The sequence below is a fragment of the Heterocephalus glaber genome, unplaced genomic scaffold (genome assembly GCF_053883595.1).
Source record: "Heterocephalus glaber isolate CG9 unplaced genomic scaffold, H.glaber_assembly_v1.0 deba00001428, whole genome shotgun sequence".
Lineage (NCBI taxonomy): Eukaryota > Metazoa > Chordata > Mammalia > Rodentia > Bathyergidae > Heterocephalus > Heterocephalus glaber.
In genome coordinates, this window is record NW_028258293.1 from 28,889,556 (window position 1) to 28,911,906 (window position 22,351).

Here is a 22,351-nt window from a genome sequence, read left to right on the forward strand (position 1 = left end):
GAGGGAAGGGTTAAGGATGGGTCAGAAGGTTCTCAGAATATTCAGTTTAGAAGGTGATTAGAAGCACCTTGTACAACACTATTCTCACTCATCTTCCTTTTGAGTCTTGTTAGGGGACAGACAGGTGATGGAGACCAGGATTGCAGTCACGATGACCCTTGAGAATAATCGCACTCCTACCACCACCATTCTATCACAGGCCTATCATTACTTCTTTGAGAGATTTCCAAACTTTTAACTTTCCTATCTTATTATCGGAGCTAGCGCTAATATGGACAAATAAATTAGGTCAACTGAAGGAGAGAAAGAGAAAAATAAGACTGAAAGAATTTTTTTCCTTTTTGGTACTGGGGATCAAACCCAGGGCCTCACACATGCTAGGCAAGTGCTCTACCACTGAGCTACATTCCCAGCCCCTACTTATGGAACTTGTGATGACTCGATCATGAAATGTTTATTGAGTGCTGAGCCAGAATATTTATTTAAACTCTAAGTACATCATAGGCTATGTTATACATATTTAAAAGACATTTTCAGTTTGGGTTGGAAGCTTTATGAACTACATAGTATCTAAGATAATAAAAATTGCACAGAAACTCATGCCAATAAAGAGACCTGTTTATTACTGATAACACTTCTTTTGACTAAAACCACAAGAAATTCACACACAAATACATAAAGTGCAAATTCTCACAGGCAGTAGTTTATAATTCACCCTGGTATTTTTGTAGGAAAAAAAATGGATGTTGACAAAAACTGTTAAAATGGGGGTACAATTTTGAACTATTGCTACACACGTAGAAAAATAATTCATTCTTAACTGTATATATTTGATGTCATATCTAATGATGTATACTCAAAGCTTACTTTAGCCTATAACAGGAAGGCCTCACCATATACAGAAGCAGACTTTTGTTTTTTAATATAAAGTAAGACACATAATGAATCATAACATTGGGCAAAAACAGACCAAATAGTATTAAATTAGTTGTAACTTACTTAGAAGGTATGATTAGTAAGCTCAAAATCACACTTAGACTACGTATCAAATCTACATAGATATTTTCTTACCCTTTCTGGCTAGCAGCTTGCTTTGGATGTAAAATACTGGGCATTATACATAATTTCCATGTAGAAAGGTGCTCTGCTCTCCCCACAGAAACTGATTATTACATCACTTATAAATTTCAGTAATGAGAGTCATGTAAAAAAACCAAATTAGAAACATTTTTTAATTTTAAAAAGCTATTTGCTTCCTTAAAATAAGATCCCTTAATTTCTATTAAAACAAATTAAGCACTCTATAACAGGTACTAAATTAGGTATATGGATATGAAAAATTACAAATCATGCTTCTTGCTCTCAGGGAGCTAAGAGCTCTTTTCTCTCCTTTTCTTTTAGGTGTCAAGAAATGATGAGTGCTCCTTCTTAGTCAAGGAATCTCAATAAGTTAAAGAGAACAAATTGGCCAATATCTCAGACTGTATAATAAGGTTCAACAGTAACATAACAGTTTCAAGTCAGCTTAACTTAGTATTAGTGATTTAGAAGGTCAGTTTCTAAAGTGCAGGGAATATCCTCCATATATTCTATGCTCATCTTTCTCATACTGGGGTCAGTGTGTATACCCCCAGGGATATGCAGCAATTGAGCATGCAGATGTTAGGAGAGAACACTGAGAGGCCACATGATAAACACAGTGCTCCTTTCTGGCAGCACCAGTTTCAGTGAAGATTGAAGATATCATTTCTATATTAGAAGTTTTATTAAGGCGAATGCAAAATTTACTTACAATATAAAGTCAGAACACAAAATTTCATGTCAGTGGCGGGCTGCTTCTGATTTTGCTCTCAGGCCTCCTTCCCCTTCATGCTCCTCTGCTTTAGGGTTCTGCTGGTGGAAAAAAATTGAGACGCAAACTCTAGATATGTCACTTTGTTCCTACTTTGATCATTTCACTTATTCTTGTAGGTTCTCTTATTAAAGTACATAGTCTTGAATTAACAAAGAAGAAAGATGACTTGGTAAATGTAACAGTATAGTAAATATTTGAAAATAACCAATACTAATTTTGTTTCCCACTGGAATTAAAGCTATGCTTTGTAAAGAATCAGAAAATGAGCCATTCTCTCTCTATTTAGACTTATGGCTTAGAGTAAAATGGTTTGAGGGAAATATGTGAAAAAATTTGAGGAAATTTTGTGCTTTGGCTCCCCAAAGTATAAGGAAACTGATATAAAATGCTAGATCAACTGACCATTTTGGTATGATTGCTTCCTCATCATTTCTAGAGCAAGTTCAGAAAACAAATGAATTTAAAGGGCTATAATAAATTAACATAAAGCAATATCAGACAGACCAAAATAGATTATGAAACAGATTTAAAATTTCTTCTTACAATAATCTTAAATAATCTGACAATAATAAAATTAAAAAGTCCATAAGTAAACAGTTTATGAGTAAGTTTAAAGCATTTTGAATGAATAGTTAAGATATCTTATCAGTGAGGTAACATATAAATAGCTTTTCACAGGTAGAAAATGTTGAAGAGTGCCTAGGGAAAGAGGGAGGTAGAGAGAAAAATTAGATGTATCTAAGCAGAATTTGGGTTTTTTTTTCAAGCATTAAAAACATCAATGGAAAGCATGTGGAAAAAACATCAATAGCAGCAGTTCATAGAACAATTTCTCCTGTTGACTACAGCTAACACGTCTGTTGTATCAGTATGCAGATATTACAAAATATCCAATCTCTCAGAACCTCTTTACTGAATTACTATATCCAACTAACAATACTTTATATTTAAAACAAAACCCTCAAATATCCTATAATGCTATACATTCTTTAAGAGAAATAGAATTGTGTTCAATTTCTCACTTAACTCTCAAGGTCAGCTAAAAAATAACATCCAAGCAGGTCTTTATTCATTGCACTCACGCATCTGCTACTCAAAATATACAAAAATTATTTTGTGAGCTAAATTCTTATAGGTAAGGGTGAAATCCAAATGTTATCAGTGCTTTTTACAACATGATTTTTTGTTCCAATCTGAATTTTTAAAAATATGTGTTGCAAGAAAAGATCTTTTAAAAAGCCATTTAGTGTATCCCTTAACATTAAACAATTTTTATTCCCTTAAAAACAAAAAATATTTCAAATGGGAGATTTTATGAGAAATTCTGCCCAAGAAATTCTTAAATCTTAAGCATTTCATACTGTCTTTTAAAAAAATCCTTTTTCTTGAAGGAAGATACAAGAAAAAAAGTGAAAATAGAAGGAAAAAATGGAAACAAAGCTTTTGTACATAAGGAGAGGAGGGGGCTTGAGGGGGGGAATGGGATAAAATAAAATATATTAAAAACAAAAATAAATAAAAGTATTAAAAAATGAAAAATTTTCTGTCTGATCTGTCCTCCTCCCTAGAGATGGAGAACAGTATGACATTAGTACTTAAGTCCTTCAATAAAAGCCTCAGTGAATAACTCATGACTTAGTAAATGATCTCAACAGCTTTCTCCTTTCTAGAGTTAAATGACCATAATTCTTTCAACTTTTTCTCAGGTCTTTGTTTTCTAACCTATATTTTATTCCTTTTTGTTTCTGCTTAATCTCCTCCTTAGTTCTCACATGATTCCGAACACAAAATCCTAGCAGGAATTTAATTTGTAACAGAAACACTTATTTTCACCTCCTAAAACTGGGTTGTTTTTAGTGATCTCTAATACAGGAAAACAACAGGCTCACTATCTGCTCATTATACCAAGAAATAAACGCAAGTGAACAACCTTGCCCACAATTTATTCCCTATCTTTATGGTGTTAGGTTTATTCTTCACAAGAAACACTTCTTATGCTGTCTTATTGGGCTTTATATTTTCTATTTTTACTGTTTACTTCCAATTTATGCTTTGATCTTGCCCCATTCGTTTCTTTTCCCATGCAGAAAATAGCTTTTATTTACATGTTCAATGAAAATTCATACACAGATTCTGAGTCTGTTCAAAAAGAAAAAGATGAACAATTCAGTGCCTGCAACTGACACCCATAGGACAGCACTTCTGCCTGCTGGGATGTCACTGAACTTATCCTGATGGCAATGTGTATCCACTATGTTACATTCATGTTAAATATCATGCTCAGACAGACTCAAGAGTTTGGGTAGAATCAAATAGTGCCCTCAATCTATATACTTCAGGAACATTTATAAAATTTTGTTAATTTCAACTTTAGACTTTAATATTCTTTAGAGAAGAATCCAAACTCCAAGGAATCTTCAATTTAAGATGTTTTCCATGTTGCATTATATTAAAGCACCCAAAATAAAATTATTTTCTTCATAAGAGAATGACAATCATGACATGGTTCTAGTGATTATGAATGGGCTGTCATATATATTTAGCCTCCTTTTGTTCTTTGGTCACAGAAACACAGATACTAAAACCAAATACAGTGTTCTTCATACATATACAACATTGTTTATACCACTCTGTAGAATATATGCCTGTTCCTAAGTTACAATCTACATTCCTAAAAGCTAACAAAACAAAAAGTGTTTTTCACATTTTAAAATAAAATAAAAAATTCTACACATTTCTTCTTTAGTGCAAAGCTTTTGAAAACAAATTCATTCAGAAAAAAATGGTGCTCTACATTTTGCTAGCTATTATCTACAATCCTACAAGATCTAGAGATAAAATAAGGAAGGAACAAATTAACAATAGTGGCAATACAATAATTCGAAAATTATATTTAAATTATATGAGCTCAAGCAAAGTTAGCTGACAGCTAAAACAAATCAAACTGTGATTTAATCAACATTCTAATCAGTTCAGATTTTACATTATTATTACTAATTTTTAAGGAATAAAATCTCTAATATCAGTGCTGTTCCTATGGGCAATTTATCTAGGTGATTACACCCAAAACTTTGCTTTTGTTACCCCAGCTATATATGTGTATTTTGCAAACTGGACAGGAGAAGATAGACCTTACAAAGATTAAACAGCAGTTCTCTATTAAATCTTTTCAGAAGACTATAAAATCAACCAAAAGTTACTTTCTTAAAAATTTTTTTCTATATTAAAAACAGATAAAGAGTATTCTTGTGATCAGAAACTCAACAGAAGCCAGCAAAATGTTAGAATAACTTGAAACTTAGCCTTAATCATTAGTTTTAGTGTTTCTTAGTATTTAAAATCTGGATGCTTTATTAAAATTAGCATTACTTCACCAGATAAAGGAATAAATCTATTGTCAAAAATGTTATTCCAAAGTTAAGACTATCAAATAAATTCAGAGCTCACTTATCAGTTCAGAATTTTTTCTTTCCTACAGGTTAAGATAACTGACACAAACCTAACTTGAAGATACTTAACAGTTACATTAAACTTGCTTTCGTTCAGATCTTCTTATACAATCATAGTATTTAAAAATCAACACACTCACTTGATATAGAGGAGGTACCTGTACAGTTTGGAAGATTTTCTGTAACTGAAAATTGATAAAATTATATTCAGTGCAGGAACACTGTTTCAGTTCACATCAGACTTGAGAAGGCACTAAGAAATTTGACAAGAACAAAGCCATTATGAATATTGCCACTATTGTTTTCTGTTCATAAACATCAGAGTTTTAAATACATACAGTAAATTTACACTGCACCAAGGGCACCAGAAACAGATACGAAACCACATATTATAACATCTGTACTAAACTAGAAATGCTAAATACCCTATTATAAATATTTTAATTTATAAATTAATACCTAAGATGTAACAATGACATTTTTCCATAATGATGTAGGACTACTACCATTTATTCCATTTTTATGGATTAATTTCTAATCCTATAATTAGGTAACATTTATTGCCTTTTTAAAAACCATGCTATACACAAGTACTAGATATGGATTACTAAGCTTAATCAATCACACTTCAATAAGACAACTCACTTTTGTTGTTGTTATGTCTGTTAAAGGAAGAATGATGTGTTACCAGAACACTTTTAATGTAATGACTTTCATTCAAAAGGATTCAAACATCTGATTCATTTCCTTCCATTTACATTTCAAATTTATACAGTTTGTTTAGTCAGCTGAACAAAAAGAAAAGAAAGAAAAAGAAAGGAAGAAGATACTTGGCCAAATGAGATAGAGAATGCTAACAGGAGATTCAATGCATGGAGTTCTTGGTAGTTTGTTCCACGTGTTAGTACAAAGTCATAATGCATGGATGTGCCCTACACAGAACGCCAGATCAGTCCATTCTTGCTGGGCTCAAGAAAATTTTCTATCAGAGCTTCAATGAGTTTCTTCAATTCTTCTTCCAGGAAGGTAATGTCACTAAGAAAAAGATTGAGAATTTAAAACTTCTTTATTTTCACAGCCTTAAAATTTGTTTAAATTATTTTAATTTTTACGAGAGCATATACCTGCTAAAGAGAAAAACAATCAATAAAAAAATTAGACCCTAAAAATTATATATAAAGAAAATATCATGAACAGAAACTGAACTGCAATAACAGGAATTTCTTGGCACATGATAAGAAATGAATTAAAATATAGCTAAAATATTCTCCTAGGTCATACAATTTAATAAGCTTTCAACATTAATACTGCAGTATTATTGTAAAAGACAGTTTAGTTAGCTTATGAATAGGCAGGTAGCTAGAGAAAGGAGCTAAAGTAGAATTGGGTGGTCAGCCACACTGATAAGAATTAAAATAAAAATAGGCAGTGAAACTGGGACTTTTGATCAGGAAAGGAGTTCCTCAGGCAACATAGAATGCAACCCCTCCTTACATTAAGGGCCAAGTTTAGAGGAACTTAAAAATGCAGAATAACCAGTTTTCTTTTAAAACTGGTTTCCTTTAAATTCTTCATACTGAGTAGCTAGTTTAGAGAGACTGAGTTCCAAAAGGTCATTTTATTTTATTTTATTTATGTTTTTTAAAAGCTTCCTTCCTTTTTATTTATTTATTTATTTATTTATTTATTTATTTATTTATTGGTACTGGAGATTGAACTCGGGTCCTTACGCTTGCACAGCAGGCGGGAAAACCACTGAGCTAAATCCCCAGCCCCCCAAAAAGTCATTTTAAACCCAGGGCCACGTGTGATAGATGGTCACTGGGCAAGTGAGCAATTCCTGTGCTCTGGTTATTCATAAAAAGTTTTGCACTGAGGGGCCATGAGACACTCTACTTTCTGAGATCACTCCCAGCTACCAGGAGCCCTTTTTGTTCTTACATTTTCAATAAACTTTTCTCCTTTAAACTCGTTTCTGTCTGTGATTTCTTTCTTTGGCGTTGTGAGACAACAGGCTTGGTTTGTACAATGATAGCTGTTTCATCATGATAAAAGGCTTCCTGAAATACTTTGAAGAATACTCAATATTGATGTCATGGGATAATGTGATATATCTTTCAGGTGGCAGAAGGAGAGGTGATTAAAAGAATAAAATGTTGGGCTGGGGATTTAGCTCAGTGGTTTTGCCGCCTGCTGCACAAGAGCAAGGACCCAAGTTTGATCCCCGGTACAAAAAAAAAAAAAAAAGAATAAAATGTTAAAATAAAATAAATATTCACTTCAAGTAAGCCCTTCAAGACAATCACTGAGGAGCTACTACTGCCCAAAATACTTCTAGGAAAGCTTCTTTTAAATTTCCTTCATGGTCATTTTATAAGGTACAAAACAAATCAGTTCTCATTATTTTAATAATCATCTTTTGTTTTAAACCAAATATAGCATTACCCAATTTGCTTAACTTGAAAGTCTGCTCTACATGACTTCAGGTCTTTTTTCTCCCTAACATAAACAAAATCTTAATGCAAAGGTATGAGGAAATACAAAATAATATATTCTGGTTGGGTTCTGAAAGCAATTTCAAGAAACTGCCTTTCCACTGGGCATGGTGGTTCATGCCTGTATAATCTCAGCACCCTGGGAGGCTGAAGTAGAAAGATCACAAGTTTGAGCCTAGCCTAAGCAATTTAGCAACTTAGTAAGGACCTGTTTCAAAAAAATAAAAAGGGCTAAGTATGTAGCTCAGTGTGAAGGCCTTGGTTTCAATACCACAACAAAATAAAACAAAACCAACAACAGCTCGCTGGAGCTGGAACTGTCAGGTGACGCCAGCAGCAGCCTGCTGGAGCACTCAGCATAGGCTGAGTGGGCTTTGTGGTATCTGAATCTGCACTGCAGAGGCGCTGGGGGCCCATAAAGGCCATGGTTATGAGCCCCAGAAGATAGAGCAGAAGTGAACAACAGAGAGGGCCTCTCTGAGGCTCCTCAATGAAAAGGGAAGCCCACTGGGAAAGTGAAGAAAATCTCTGCAATAAAGGTACACTGGACCACAGTGGTTGGTGGGTTGGTGGGATCAGCACCTCCCATAGGAACCTGGACTCACTTAGTGGGGAGAACAGCTAGAACCTGCAGTAGAACCTTGCAGATTTCAATTCTGCAGGAGGCCAGGGACCTCAACTTGCGCCTTGCAGCCAGAAATCAGCCTGAATCTCAGTGGACTACAGCTGGCTTGCTGAGACTAATCAACTTAGATCTGCACACTGCTGCCCACATTGTCTACCAGGTCAGCAAAGACATACCCTGAGGGAGGCCCTTTCTCTCTCTCTCTCTATTTTTTTCTTTTCTTTTCTTTCTCTCTATCTCCCTTCTTATTCTGCATTTCTCTCTTTGTTCCTGTTCCTGCTCCATTTCAAATTGTTTTTCTCTCTCTTTCCTTCTTTCCACTGTCACTATTCTTATAGGAAGGTGAATACAGTTTCTAGCTCCCCTATTGCTGTTAGTTTGTTCTGTTCTTGTCTTTGTTCTGTCCATCTTTTCCTCTTATTTTCAACAGTTTCCCAAAATTTGCGTAATCTTTCTGTGTCCTCTAGCCTCACTTCTAACCTTTTCCTCTCCTTTGATCTCTCTATCCCTCCCTCCCCAACCCCCTCTAAATCCTTATCCCGAAGAGAAAATTTGCTATATAGAAGGGTTTATTTACTACAAACATATTTTGGGCTGGCCCTCAATTTTGATCTAGCTCATGGGCAGTTAAGGTGACAGATTAACTGCTACCACAAATTGTCATTGTCTAAGCTGTGTTTGATGCTATTGTTGATGCTGATTGTGTCAACTGGGCTAAGGTGTCATGATTGATCTAATCACTTGTCCTCTCTGGTATATGGAAAATGAGATTGCCTAAGAGTCATTAGAGACTCAAAGCCTAAAAAGATGAGCTACAGCTGGAAGATACTTCTGAGAAGCAATCATTCCATTAGGGTTCTAAATACAAGCAATAAAGATACTCAAAATAAGCAATATTGAAGTATCAGCCCAGGAATTAAACCAAAAAACAGCATCAACAACAAAATTAAAAATGAGAAAACACCTAAACAAGGCACAAACCCAGACTTCTAGCTCACCACATGCAAATTCTGGGGGTAACGAGGTGGAAAGATCTGATAATCAACCACCTGGCCACCCTGAACTGATAGCATGGGAAGTAACAAAACAGATGAATGAGGCTCTAGAAAAATTCAAAACAGAAATAACTTGTCAGAGAACTACAGAGATGGTGAGCAGAATGAAAGACATGGTTAGAGACTCTGGAACAGAAACAGATAAAAAAAATAGATGAGCACAGGAACAAGATGGAAGCCATGAATGCCCAGCATAGGAAAGAAATGGAATCCATAAAACAGATTCAAACAGATATCCAGGATATTAAAAACTCCACTGAAAGTACTCACAGCAGATTGAGCCAATGTGAAGATAGAATATCAGATATAAAAGACAGGATTGCGGTTAGTGACCATGAAAAGAGAGATTTCTTAAAAATAGTAAGGGACCATGAGAAATGGATCAAGCAGCTGCTTGGTGATGCAAGGAAGAATAACATAAGACTGACAGGGTCCACAAAAAAGCAGGAAAAAGTACAAATGACATTAAAAAAAACCTGTTCACAGAAGTAATAGCAGAAAACTTCCCAAACAGAGGAGAAGAATTTGACATACAGATAAGTGAGGCATATAGAACTCCAACTAGCCATGATAAAAAAAAAAATCTACACTTAGACATACAATAGTGAAGATCCTGGAAACCCAACAGAAGAACAAAATCTTACAAGCAGTTAGAGAAAAGAAACAAATCATATACAAAGGAAAGCCCGTTAAAATCACAGGAGACATTTCAACACAAACACTCAAGTCAAGGAGAGCCTGGAGTGAAGTATTTCAAGCCCTAAAGGAAAATAGCCTCCAACCTAGACTGTTGTATCCTGCAAAATTATTTTTCAAAATTGATGGGGAAATTAGATACTTCCACAACAAAGAATACCTGAGAAACTTCATGAATACCAAACTAGCACCCCAAACAATTCTAAACAATATCCCAGAAAAAGACAATGAGGATTACAACTCCATGAGGCCCAAGAGAGTGAAGCCATCAGGCAAGGCAAGAAATTAAAGGGAAAGGGGGAAAAATAAAAAATAAAAGAGTCAACAACAGTAAAATATCATGACAAGGATGAGTCAATATGTATCAATTATAACCATCAATGTTAATGGCATCAATTTACCAATCAAAAGAAACAGAGTGGCAGAATGGATTAAGAAGCAAAATCCAACAATATGCTGTATAAAAGAAACACACCTAATTCAAAAAGAAATTCACAGACTAAAAGTAAAACGATGGAAAATAGTTCTCCATGCAATAGTAACCTGGAAAAAAGCAGGGGTAGCTATCTTATTTGCAGACAAAGTAGATTTCAGACCAAAACTAATTAAGAGAGACAAAGAAGGTCATTACATCCTTGTAAAGGGAAGAATCTAAGAAAAGAGATGACAATCATAAATATATATGGATCAAATACTAATACCTTCAACTATACAAAACAAATATTAATGAACATGAAAAACCAAATAAGCACTAATACAAATGTAGTGGGGGAACTCAATAACCCATTGTTACAAATAGATCATCTATACAAAAAAATCAATAAAAAATACTAGAACTGAACCAAGCTTTTGAACAAATGGACTTAATAGATGTCTACAGAGTGTTCCACCCCACAAAATCAGAATATACATTGTTTTCGGCTGTACACAGGTCATTCTCCAAAATAGACCACATGCTAGCTCACAGGACATGTTTAAGCAAATGCAAAGGAACTGAAGTTATCTCCTGTATATTATCAGACCATAGTGCAATAAAATTGGAGATCAATAGCATAAGAAACCTCAAGAACCCCACAAACACATGGAAATTTAATAACATTCTCCTGAACAACCAATGGGTCACAGAGGAAATTAAAGAAGAAATCAGACAGTTTCTACAATTAAATGATAATGACAATACAACATACAGAAATCTATGGGACACAATGAAAGCAGTTCTATGAGGGAAATTCATACCAGTGAATGCCCACATTAAGCAGAGAGAGCTCAAACAAACAACCTAATACTGAACCTCAAGCTCATAGAAAAAGAAGAGGAAGACAAACCTAAAGCTCAAGGGAGGAAATTATAAAGATCAGAGTAGAAATCAATACAATGGAGACTAAGAGAACAATACAAAAAAATCAACAAATTGAAGAGTTGGTTTTTCGAAAGAATAACAAAAATCAATAAACCCTTAGCCAACCTTATAAAAAAAAAAGGAAAGAAAAGGCTCAAATCCATGCAATTAGGAATGAAAAAGGTGAAGTCACAATAGATCCAGCAAAAATCCAGAGGATCATCAATACCTACGTCAAGAACCTGTACTATAAGAAAATGGAAAACACAAAAGAAATGGACAGATTTCTAGATAAATATGAATTACCAAAGTTGAATGAAGAAGAAATAAAAATTCTAAACACCTCAATTATAATCAGTGAAATTGAAAATGTAATTAAAAATTTACCAACAAAGAAAAGCCCAGGTCCGGCTGGCTTCACTGCTGAATTCTATAAGACATTTATTTAAAGAACTATTGCCACTACTCTTTAAACTCTTCAATTACATTGAAAGGGTAGTAATATTTCCAAATTCATTCCTGGAAGCAAGTGTTACTTTGATTCCAAAACCAAGGAGAGACCTGATCAAAATGAAAACTACAGGCCAATCTCTCTAATGAACATAGATGCAAAAATCCTCAACAAGATACTGGCAAACAGAATACAGAGGGTCATCAAGAAGATCATACACCCTGACCAAGTTGGATTTATTCCAGGGATGCAAGGATGGTTCAACATACCTAAATCAATAAATGTAATACACTATATTAACAGAGCCAAGGACAAAAAACATATGATCATCTCAATAGATGCAAAAAAAGCGTTCAACAAAATTCAACACCCATTCATGATAAAAACGCTATAGAAAATTGGAATAGAAGGTCTTTATCTCAACCTGATTAAGGCTATCTATGAAAAACCACCAGCCAACATCATACTAAATGGTCAAAAACTGAAAATCTTCATGCTAAAATCAGGTACAAGACAGGGATGTCCACTATCACCACTCCTGTTCAATATAGTTCTGGAAACATAAGCCACAGCAATTAGACAAGAGAAAGAAATAAAAGGAATAGAGATAGGAAAGGAAGAAGTTAAACTGTCATTATTTGCTGATGACATGATACTCTCCATAGAAGACCCAAAAAACTCCAACGAAAGACTTCTAGACTTAATTGACAGATTCAGCAGAGTAGCTGGATACAAGGTCAACAATCAGTAGCCTAATTGTTCACAAATAACAGACTCACTGAGAGAGAAATTAGGGAAACAATTCCTTTCACAATAGCACCCAAAAAATGAAATATCTAGGAATCAGTCTAACGAAGGAAGCAAAAGATCTCTACATTGAAAACTACAGCACTCTGAAAAAAATGATGGAAGAGGATGTAAGAAAATGGAAAGACATCCTTTGTTGCTGGGTAGGAAGAACCAATATAGTGAAAATGGTCATACTTTCAAAACTGCTATATAGATTCAATGCAATGCCAATTGAAATCCCAACAGTATACTTCACAGAACTAGAGAAAACAATCCAAAAATTCATCTAGAAACAGAAGAAACCTAGAATAGCAAAAGCAATTCTAGACAACAGAGACATGGCTGGGGGCATCACAATCCCCAACTTGAAACTATACTACAAAGCTACTGTGATAAAAACAGCATGGTACTGGCAAAGAAACAGATCTGAGGATCAGTGGAATAGTTTAGAAGATGCAGTAACAACTCCAGACATACTCAGCCACCTCATCTTTGACAGAGGAGTCAACCAACCTCACTGGAGGAAAGATAGCCTCTTTGATTAATGGTGTTGGAATAACTGGATTTCAACCCACCAAAGATTAAAACTAGACCCATATCCATCAACATGCACTAAACTAAAATGGAAGTGGATTAAAGATCTAAATATTAAAATAGAAACACTAAACTTGCTGGAAGATAAGATAGGTAGAACTCTCAAAGACATTAATTGGTATAGGAAAGGACTTTATGAACAAAACCTCAGTTGCCCATGAAGTTGCACAAGAATCAATGAGTGGGATCTCATCTTATTAAAAAGCTTCTGCACTGCAAGAGAAACCACCAACAGAGCTAAGAGACAACCTACAATGTGGGAAATATTTTTATCAGCTGTTCCTCAGACAAAGGACTACTATTTAGAATATATGAAGAACTTAAAAAAGTCAAAATGCCCAAATTTAAAGACCCAATCCAAAAATGGGCATCTGAAATAAACAGACATTTCTCAAAGAAGTAAAAGCAGAAAATAAACCAATGAAAAAATGTTCAACATCACTGGTCATTTGAGAGATGCACATGAAAACAACACTGAGATTCCACCTCACTCCAGAAAGAATGGCTACGATCAAGAAATCCACCAATAACAAATGCTGACGGGGTTGTGGGGAAAAAGGAACCCTTCTCCATTGTTGGTGGGAGTGCAGACTGGTGCAACACCACTGTGGAAATCAATACGGAGATATCTCAAAAAACTAGGATTAGAGGTCCCATTTGACCCAGCTATTCCTCTGCTGGGTATCTTCCCAAAAGAATTAAAAGAATCATACCACAGCGATATATGCACACCTATGTTTATAGCAGCACAGCTGGTAATAGCTAAAGCTTGGAAACAGCCCAATTGCCCATCAACTGGAGACTGGATAAAGAAGATGTGGTTTTTTTATAAAGGGGAGTACTACTCAGTCATAAAGAACAAGAAACCAGAGCCATTTATTGCTAAATGCATGCACATTGAGGCCATACTCTTAAGTGAAATAAATAGGACACGCATATGTAAATACAGAATAGTTTCTGTGGTGTGAGGAACTGAAAGTGTAAATAAGGATTAAAATGAATAATTGATAATGTGAAATAGGAAGAAAAGGTCTAAAGGGGTTGGGGAAGTGGGAGGGGTAGGGGAAAGGAAAAAATATGAGAAAAGGAAAATGGAAACAAAGTCTCTGTAAATAGGGAGGGGTAGAAGGATTGAAGGGAGAGAAGGGGAATGGGGAAAAAATAAGAACCAAGATACACCATGTAAAGGTACAAATTCCCAATGATGAATGTAAACGTATTTTATACCTAAAATGTACCAAGAAGTTTTTAAGAAAACAAAACAAGGGCCAGGGATTTAGCTCAGTGGTTCTGGCACCTGCCTTGCAAGCACAAGGACTCAAGTTCAATTCCCAGTACCAAAAAAAAAAAAAAAATAATAAAATAAAATAAAACCCCACAAAACAAAACCACAACAAAAAGTCAAAAAACAACAAAAAATCTCACAAAATACAATAAAACTCCTTTGCAAAAATATGTTGGTGAATGACATTATAGGAGGTACTACTTTTAATATGTTTAGCCTTTGGATATGTTTAATAAACATTAATAATTTGTGATGAATTAACTTAGTCACAATTTATACTCAAGGAAATGAACTGAAAAGATTATGTCAAACTATATTAGACACAGAAAACAAATATTTGGCAATAAATACAAATTATTTCCTAATCATTTCTCCCCCCCCCATTAAGTTTATTGGTACATTTTAGGTATAAAATACAGTTACATTCATCATTGGGATCTTGTACCTTTACCTGATGTATCTTGGTTCTTCTTATTTTTTTTCCCTTTCCTTTGCCCTCCCTTCACCCCCTCCACCCTTCCCTATTTGCAAAGACTTTGTTTCCATTTTTTTTCTTTTCTCATATTCTTTCTTTTCCCTTTTTTTCCTTTCCCCTACCCCTCCCACTTCCTCTACTCCTTTAGACCTTTTCTTTCTATTACACAATATCAATTATACATTTTTAAAATTACAACATCAAGATCTAGGAGACATTACCACAGATTTTACAGGATTTAAAAGGATATAGAAAGCATATTACAAAAATCTTTTTTGAAATAAATTTGACAACTTCTAAGAAGTACCTTGGAAGACAAATTAATGAAACTAACTCAAGAGGAAATATAAAATTTGAATAGCACCTATTAAAGAAAGTATATTCCTAGCTTGAAAACCTACCTATATGACAACAGCAGGCTCATAAACATTTTACCTGATAAATCATATCAAACAATTAAAGCAGAAAAAAGAAGGAACACTTTCTCCCCTCATTCTAGGAACTCAACATTGTGCTAATCCTAAAACTGGATAAAGATAATAGAAGAAAAAGTATGAACGTAGATAGAAATTTGTTTAACAAAACAAACTATTAGAAGTCAGATCTGGCAGTATGTAGAAAGTGGTTTTGTTATAGGGATGACAGTGTTGGTTCAGCATTGGAAGATCCACCCCCAAGAGTCATCGTTTTAACAGAGGAAAGGAAAAAGCCATATGATCCTGTCACTAGTATTGGACTAAATTCTACAGCTGTTCATGGTAAAAGCTATCAGGAGTACTGGAAGTAGAACAGAACCTTTTCAACAGATCAAAGAAATGTACTCCATACTTCCAACAAAAACTACTTCTATGAATGGAGAGGATACAATGCTTTCTCCTTAAGGTGGGGAACAAGGGCAGATATGCTTACTCTTTATCTGTCCATTAAACTTTGAAACATAGGCCCAATCAAAATAGTCTGGCAATAAAATGACACAATTAGGATAGGATTGGCAAGGTAGAAGCAAAATCTTTATATGTAGATGAAATGATCATCTACAGAGAAAATACTAAGAAATCTCTAGGAGCCCCTAGAACTTGTACTTGAATTTGGCAGGATCAGAAAACACAAGGTATATATAAAAATTCAGGTCTGTGTATACTTGCTATAAATAAAGAATTGGATATTGAAATTTAAAAGTTACGTAGGAGTACAAAGGACCTAGAAAAGTTAAAAACAAAAACAAAAACAGTGTTGGAAGACGTTTAGTACCTAATTTTAAGACTTCTTCTAAAGCTACAGTAATCAAGGCAGTGTTGGTGTAAGGAAAGACATATAGGTCATTTGAATAAAACAGAGAATCTAGAAATAGAACCACACATATATGGTCCACTGACTTTTGAAAGATTATTTAACATTAGCATTTTATAGAATATAAACTCAATTCAAGAGCCAAGAAAGAGATAGTGTTTTTAGCAAATGGCACTAGAACACCTGGTATCCGTATATAAAAAATTAACCTCAACCCTATATTTCCATACATGAAAATAACTTGAAGGGATCTATGAACCTAAATATGAAAGCCTAAAAGTATAAAACTTTTTAAAATATATATATATATTTATTAGTACATTTTAGGTATAAAATGCATTTACATTTATCATTGGGCGTTTGTACTAGAACATGATGCATCTTAGTTTTAATTTTTTCTCCCACTACCTGTGCACCCTTCACCCCCTCCACCCTTCCCTATCTACACAGAGTTTGATTCCATTTTTTTTTTCTCATAATTTTTTTCTTTCCCTTCTTCCCTTTCCCCTTTCCCTTCCACCATCCCCAAACTCTTGGAACTTTTCTTATTTCAAATTATCAATTATTCATTTTAATCATTTTCATCCTTATTTACACTTTCAATTTCTCACACTAGAGAAACTATTTGGTATTTACACATGTGTGTCCTATTTATTTCACTTAAGAGTATGGCCTCAATATGCATCCATTTAGCTATAAATCTCTCTAGTTTCTCGTTCTTTATGGCTGACTAGTACTCCATTTTATAAAAAAACCACATCTTCTTTATCCAGTCTCCAGTCGATGGGCACTTGGGCTGTTTCCAAGCTTTAGCTATTACAAATTGTGCCACTATAAACATAGGTGCACATATATCGCTGTGGTATTATTCTTTTAATTCTTTGGGGAAGATTCCCAGTAGGGGAATAGATGGGTCAAATGGGACCCGTAGTCTTAGTTCTTTGAGGTATCATCATACTGATTTCCACAGTGGCTGCACCAATCTACATTCCCACCAATAATGGAGAAGAGTTCCTTTCTCTCCACACCCCCGCCAGCATTTGTTCTTGGTTGATTTCTTGATAGCAGCCATTCTTTTTGGGGTGAGGTGGAATCTCAGTGTTGTTTTCATCTACATTTCTCGAATGACCAGTGATATTGAACATTTTTTCATATATTTACTTGCTGTTTTTACTTCTTTGTCTGAGAAATGTCTGTTCATTTCAGATGCCCATTTTTCAATTGGGTCTTTGAAATTGGGAGGTCTGATTTTTTTCAGTTCTTTATATATTCTTGATAGCAGACCTTTGTCTGAGCTACAGCTGCTAAATATTTCTTCCCACATTGTAGGTTGTCTCTTAGCTCTGTTGGTAGTTTCTCTTGCAGTGCAGAAGCTTTCTAATACAGTGAGATCCCAGTTGTTGATTCTTTGTGCTAGCTCCCGTGCTACTGAAGATTTGTTCATAAAGTCTTTTCCTATGCCAATGTCATCAAGAGTTCTACCTAACTTACCTTCCAGCAAGTTTAGTGTTTCTATTTTAATATTTAGATCTTTAATCCACTTCCGTTTTAGTTTAGTGCATGTTGATGGATATGGGTCTAGTTTTAATCTTTGGTGGGTTGAAATCCAGTTATTCCAACACCATTAAGCAAAGAGGCTATCTTTCCTCCAGTGAGGTTGGTTGACTCCTCTGTCAAAGATGAGGTGGCTGAGTATGTCTGGAGTTGTTACTGCATCTTCTAAACTATTCCACTGATCCTCAGATCTGTTTCTTTGCCAGTACCATGCTGTTTTTATCACAGTAGTTTTGTAGTATAGTTTCAAGTTGGGGATTGTGATGCCCCCAGCCATGTCTCTGTTGTCTAGAATTGCTTTTGCTATTCTAGGTTTCTTCTGTTTCTAGATGAATTTTTGGATTGTTTTCTCTAGTTCTGCAAAGTATACTGTTGGAATTTCAATTGGCATTGCTTTGAATCTATATAGTAGTTTTGGAACTATGGCCATTTTCACTATATTGGTTCTTCCTACTCAGGAATAAAAGTATAAAGCTTTGGGCAAGGGTGAAAAATAAGAACCAAGAGAGACTATGGAAAGGTGCAAATTTCCAATGATGAATGTCATTATATTGTATACCTAAAATGTACCAATGATTAGAATGAATAATCGATAATGCAAAATAGGAAGAAAAGGTCCAAAGGGGTAGGGGTAGTGGGAGGGGCAGGGGAAAGGAAAGAAGGGAAAGGAAAAATAATGAGAAATGGAAGAAATGGAAATAAAGTCTTTGTAAATAGGGAAGGGTGGAGGAGGTGAAGGGAGGGCTAGGAATGGGGAAAAAATAAGAACCAAGATGCATTATGTAAAGGTACAATTCCCAATGAGAAATGTAATTGTGTTGTATACCCATAATGTACCAATAAAAGAATTTAATAAAGTGCAAAAAAAAGTATAAAACTTTAAGAAGAAATTATAAGGGAAAATGTTTATGAATTTCGGGTAGGCAAGAACTACTTGGGATACAGAAAACATGATGTATAAAAGAAAAAAATTGATAAATTAAATTCCATCAAAATTTAGAATTTTAAATGACATCATTAAAATGAAAAGTAGTCCTTAAACAGACTATATTTACAATGCATATAACCTATGACCAGAATATATAAAGAACTCTTACAGCTCATTAATAGACAACCCAATTAAAAAGTAGACATAAGAAGATGATAAATAGCCAGTATAGCACAAGGAATGATGTGCAACTCTAGAAGCAGAAAAATACTAATCAGTGCAATAATAAGACTGAATTATGCACTCATTAGGGAGATGAAGTTAAAAGTTTTTAAAGCCTTGTCATGACTTTTTCTTTTTGTTGGATTCTCCCCCTATGCATTTAATTTGTCACGTCCAATGGATTAATTCTGCTGGGTTTCCTGGGGTTGTGATCCTCATTGTCTTTTCCTAGGGTATTGTCTAAAAGTTTTTGGAGTGCCGGTTTGGTATTTATGAGGTTCCTGAGATGCTCTTTATCATGAAAGTATCTTATTTCTCCATCCATTTTGAAAGATAGTTTTGCAGGGTACATCAATCTGGGTTGGAGGCTGTTTTCCTTTAGGGCTTGAAATACATCACTCCAAGCTCTTCTGGCCTTGAGGGTTTGCATTGAGAAGTCTGCTGTGATTCTGATGGGCTTTCCTTTGTATGTGATTTGTTTCTTTTCTCTCACTGCATGTAGAATTTTGTTCTTCTGTTGGATTTCTGGAATCCTAACTATTATATGCCTATGTGTAGATTTTTTTTGATCAAGGCTAGCTGGAGTCCTATATGCCTCACTTATCTGTATGCCAAATTCTTTTCCCCTCCTTGGGAAGTTTTCTGCCATCACTTCTGTGAACAGATTTTTATGTCATCTGCACTCTCTCCTGTTTCACTGACTCCAATCAGTCTTATGTTATTCTTCTTTGCATTGTCTAGCGGCTGCTGGATTGATTTCTCGTGTTCCCTTACAATTTTAAAGCAATTTTTCTTTTCCTCCTCACTAACTGCAATCTTATCTTCTATATGTGAAATTCTATCCTCACATTGGTTCATTCTGCTGCTCAGACTTTCAATGGAGTTTTCAATCTCTTGGAAATCTGTTTGTATCTGTTTTATGGATTCCATTTGTTTCCTATGTTGGGATTCCATCATGTTCCTCAGATCCTCTATTTTTTTTAATCTCTGTCCTCTCTAGATTTATTAATCATGTCTTGCACTATGAGCAAAATATTTGCTGCTATCTGAGTAATTATTTCTGATTTCATTTTTCCCAGGTCCTCCTTTGTTGCCAGTTCAGAGAGTCCAAGTGGTTGAGTATCAGATTGTTCCATCTCGTTTCCCTTTGGGGTTGCTGTAGGTGATCCAGAAGTCTGTTTTTGAGACTTGTTTATGTGTCTTCTCATTTCCAAGGTGTGTGTGGGGGTACTTCTGGCACCTGTGCGGCTCACCTTCTTTGCCCTACGAGCATGGGATGGCGGTGGGGGAGCTGCCTTCTGGGTGCTGGGACTGGCTCAGCTTCTCTGCCCTAGGAGTGTGGGCAAGGGGTGGTTCATTCTTGAGTTTAAGAGGACTATTTGCAAGTAAATGGGAATGGCAGAGTGGTCTGCAGGTTTGCTTCTTCACTTGAGGTGCCTTTAAAGAATCATCCAGGGTTGGCGACAAAGCTCAGTAATAAGGCATGTTCTTAGCTGTGAGAAGCCCAGAATTGGGTCCTCAATACTGAGGAGATCTGCGCTTGCTTCCTGCCCTCATGACCTGCTCTCCTAATCATTTCTTTCAGTGCTGAGGATCAAACCCAGAATTTCAGGAATGCTAGGTAAGTGCTCTATCCCTGAGCTACATCTCCAGCCCAGCTGTTGTTCATTTCTTTATGTTCATCATATAATAGTTAAAGCTCAGTGAGTCTTTTCAAGAATAGAAATTCAATTTCCAAATGAAGCAGCTTCTTTGGAAATAATCTGGAAGGACCCGAAAAAGTTTAACATTTTATCATATGAGTCATTACATGACCCAGCAATTCTACTCCTAGGTATATATGTATATCTGAAAAATAAAAACATATATGTCCACACATAAATACTTGTTCACAAAGGTTCGTAATGAAATAACCAAAAAATGGAAATTACCTGAATATCCACTAACTGATAAATATATTAAAAGGATGTTATATCCATGCAATGGAATATTTTAAGACATTAAATACAGAATTTTAAAAAAGGAATAAAGAAGAAATGAACACAGAAAACATTATGCTAAGTAAAAGATGCCAATCACAAAGGGCTACATATCATATGATTTATTTATAGGAAATGTCTAGAATAAGCTAATCTATAGAGAAAGATGGTATATTGGTGGTTACTTAGTACTTTGAAGGAAGGAAAGGGAAATGATTTCTAATGGGTATGGGCTTCTTTTGGGGACTATGAAAAGGTTAAAAATTGATTGTATTAATGGTTGTACAATATTTGAGTACACAGAAAACCAATGAATTGTACATTTCAAGTGAGTGAACTATATCTTATGTGAATTATATCTAAACAAAGCTTTTATACATATGTCTAAAAATCTACTCTTACCTCTGGTCAGGTGGTGCACACATCTCTGCATAATACTTTATCTTTGGTTCTGTCCCACTTGTCCGAAGAGTAGCAACACAACCATTTTGAAAAGTAAAGGTAATCATTTGGCTGTTTTTACTCACAGGCAGAACCTATGCAAAATTGCAATAACAGCTTAATTATACATGGCATCTTACTCATTTTTGAGAACTGTAAAATACATTCTACTTCTCTGAGGTATCTAAGTAGTTTAATTCATAGAAATAAAAATTAGAATGGTGGTTGCCAGGGTTTAGGGGGATGGGAACTGGAAGTTGTTGTTTAATATGAGTAAAGAGTTTCAGTTTAGCAAAATGAAAAAGTTCTAGAGATCTGTTGTACAATATGAATATACTTATCACTAGTTAAGTGTATACTTAAAAATGGGTAAGACAGTAAATTTTATGTGTTTTTAACCACAATTAAAAACTTACTTTAAGGCAAGTGTGGTAGCACAGCTTATAATGCCAGCACTATAGGAGGTTGAGGCTGGAGGATCGTAAGTTTGAGCCCAGCCTGGGAAACTTAGTGAACTCTGTCTCAAAATAAAAAATTTAGAAAGGGCTGTGGATAGTTCAGTGCAAAGGCCTTGAGTTCAATTCCCAGTACTAAAAAATAAACATTGTATTTAAATTTTAAAATTATAAAATATAAAGATTACCTACATAATAATTTATAAACATGTCATTTATATAGACCCTTATAATAATCCAGGCAATGGATTACATACCTTGCGTACATCATCTCTGGGCTTCAACAACAATCCTGCTAAGTCAATATTACTGCCAAAATCTGGACAAGGCTTAAAGAAAGTAAATGACCTGCTTAGAACAATTAGCTAAGTGGT

The 22,351-nt window shown here is 34.9% G+C and overlaps 2 protein-coding genes across 2 annotated transcripts in view; both read right to left on the reverse strand.

Moving 5' to 3' along the window:
• Positions 1-1,896, reverse strand: part of P4ha3 (prolyl 4-hydroxylase subunit alpha 3) — a 67,330-nt gene extending 65,434 nt beyond the window's left edge. Inside the window, exon 1 of the mRNA XM_087211328.1 lies at positions 1,793-1,896. The gene's annotated coding sequence lies outside the window, so the exon portion shown is untranslated. The remainder of the gene's footprint in view (positions 1-1,792) is intronic.
• Positions 598-22,351, reverse strand: part of Pgm2l1 (phosphoglucomutase 2 like 1) — a 77,366-nt gene continuing 55,612 nt past the window's right edge. The window contains exons 13-14 of the mRNA XM_004863246.4: positions 21,484-21,617; positions 598-6,339 (exon numbers count right to left, since the gene is read on the reverse strand). Of these exons, the coding sequence (XP_004863303.1) occupies positions 6,237-6,339; positions 21,484-21,617 (237 nt within the window). The 3' untranslated portion in view covers positions 598-6,236. The remainder of the gene's footprint in view (positions 6,340-21,483; positions 21,618-22,351) is intronic.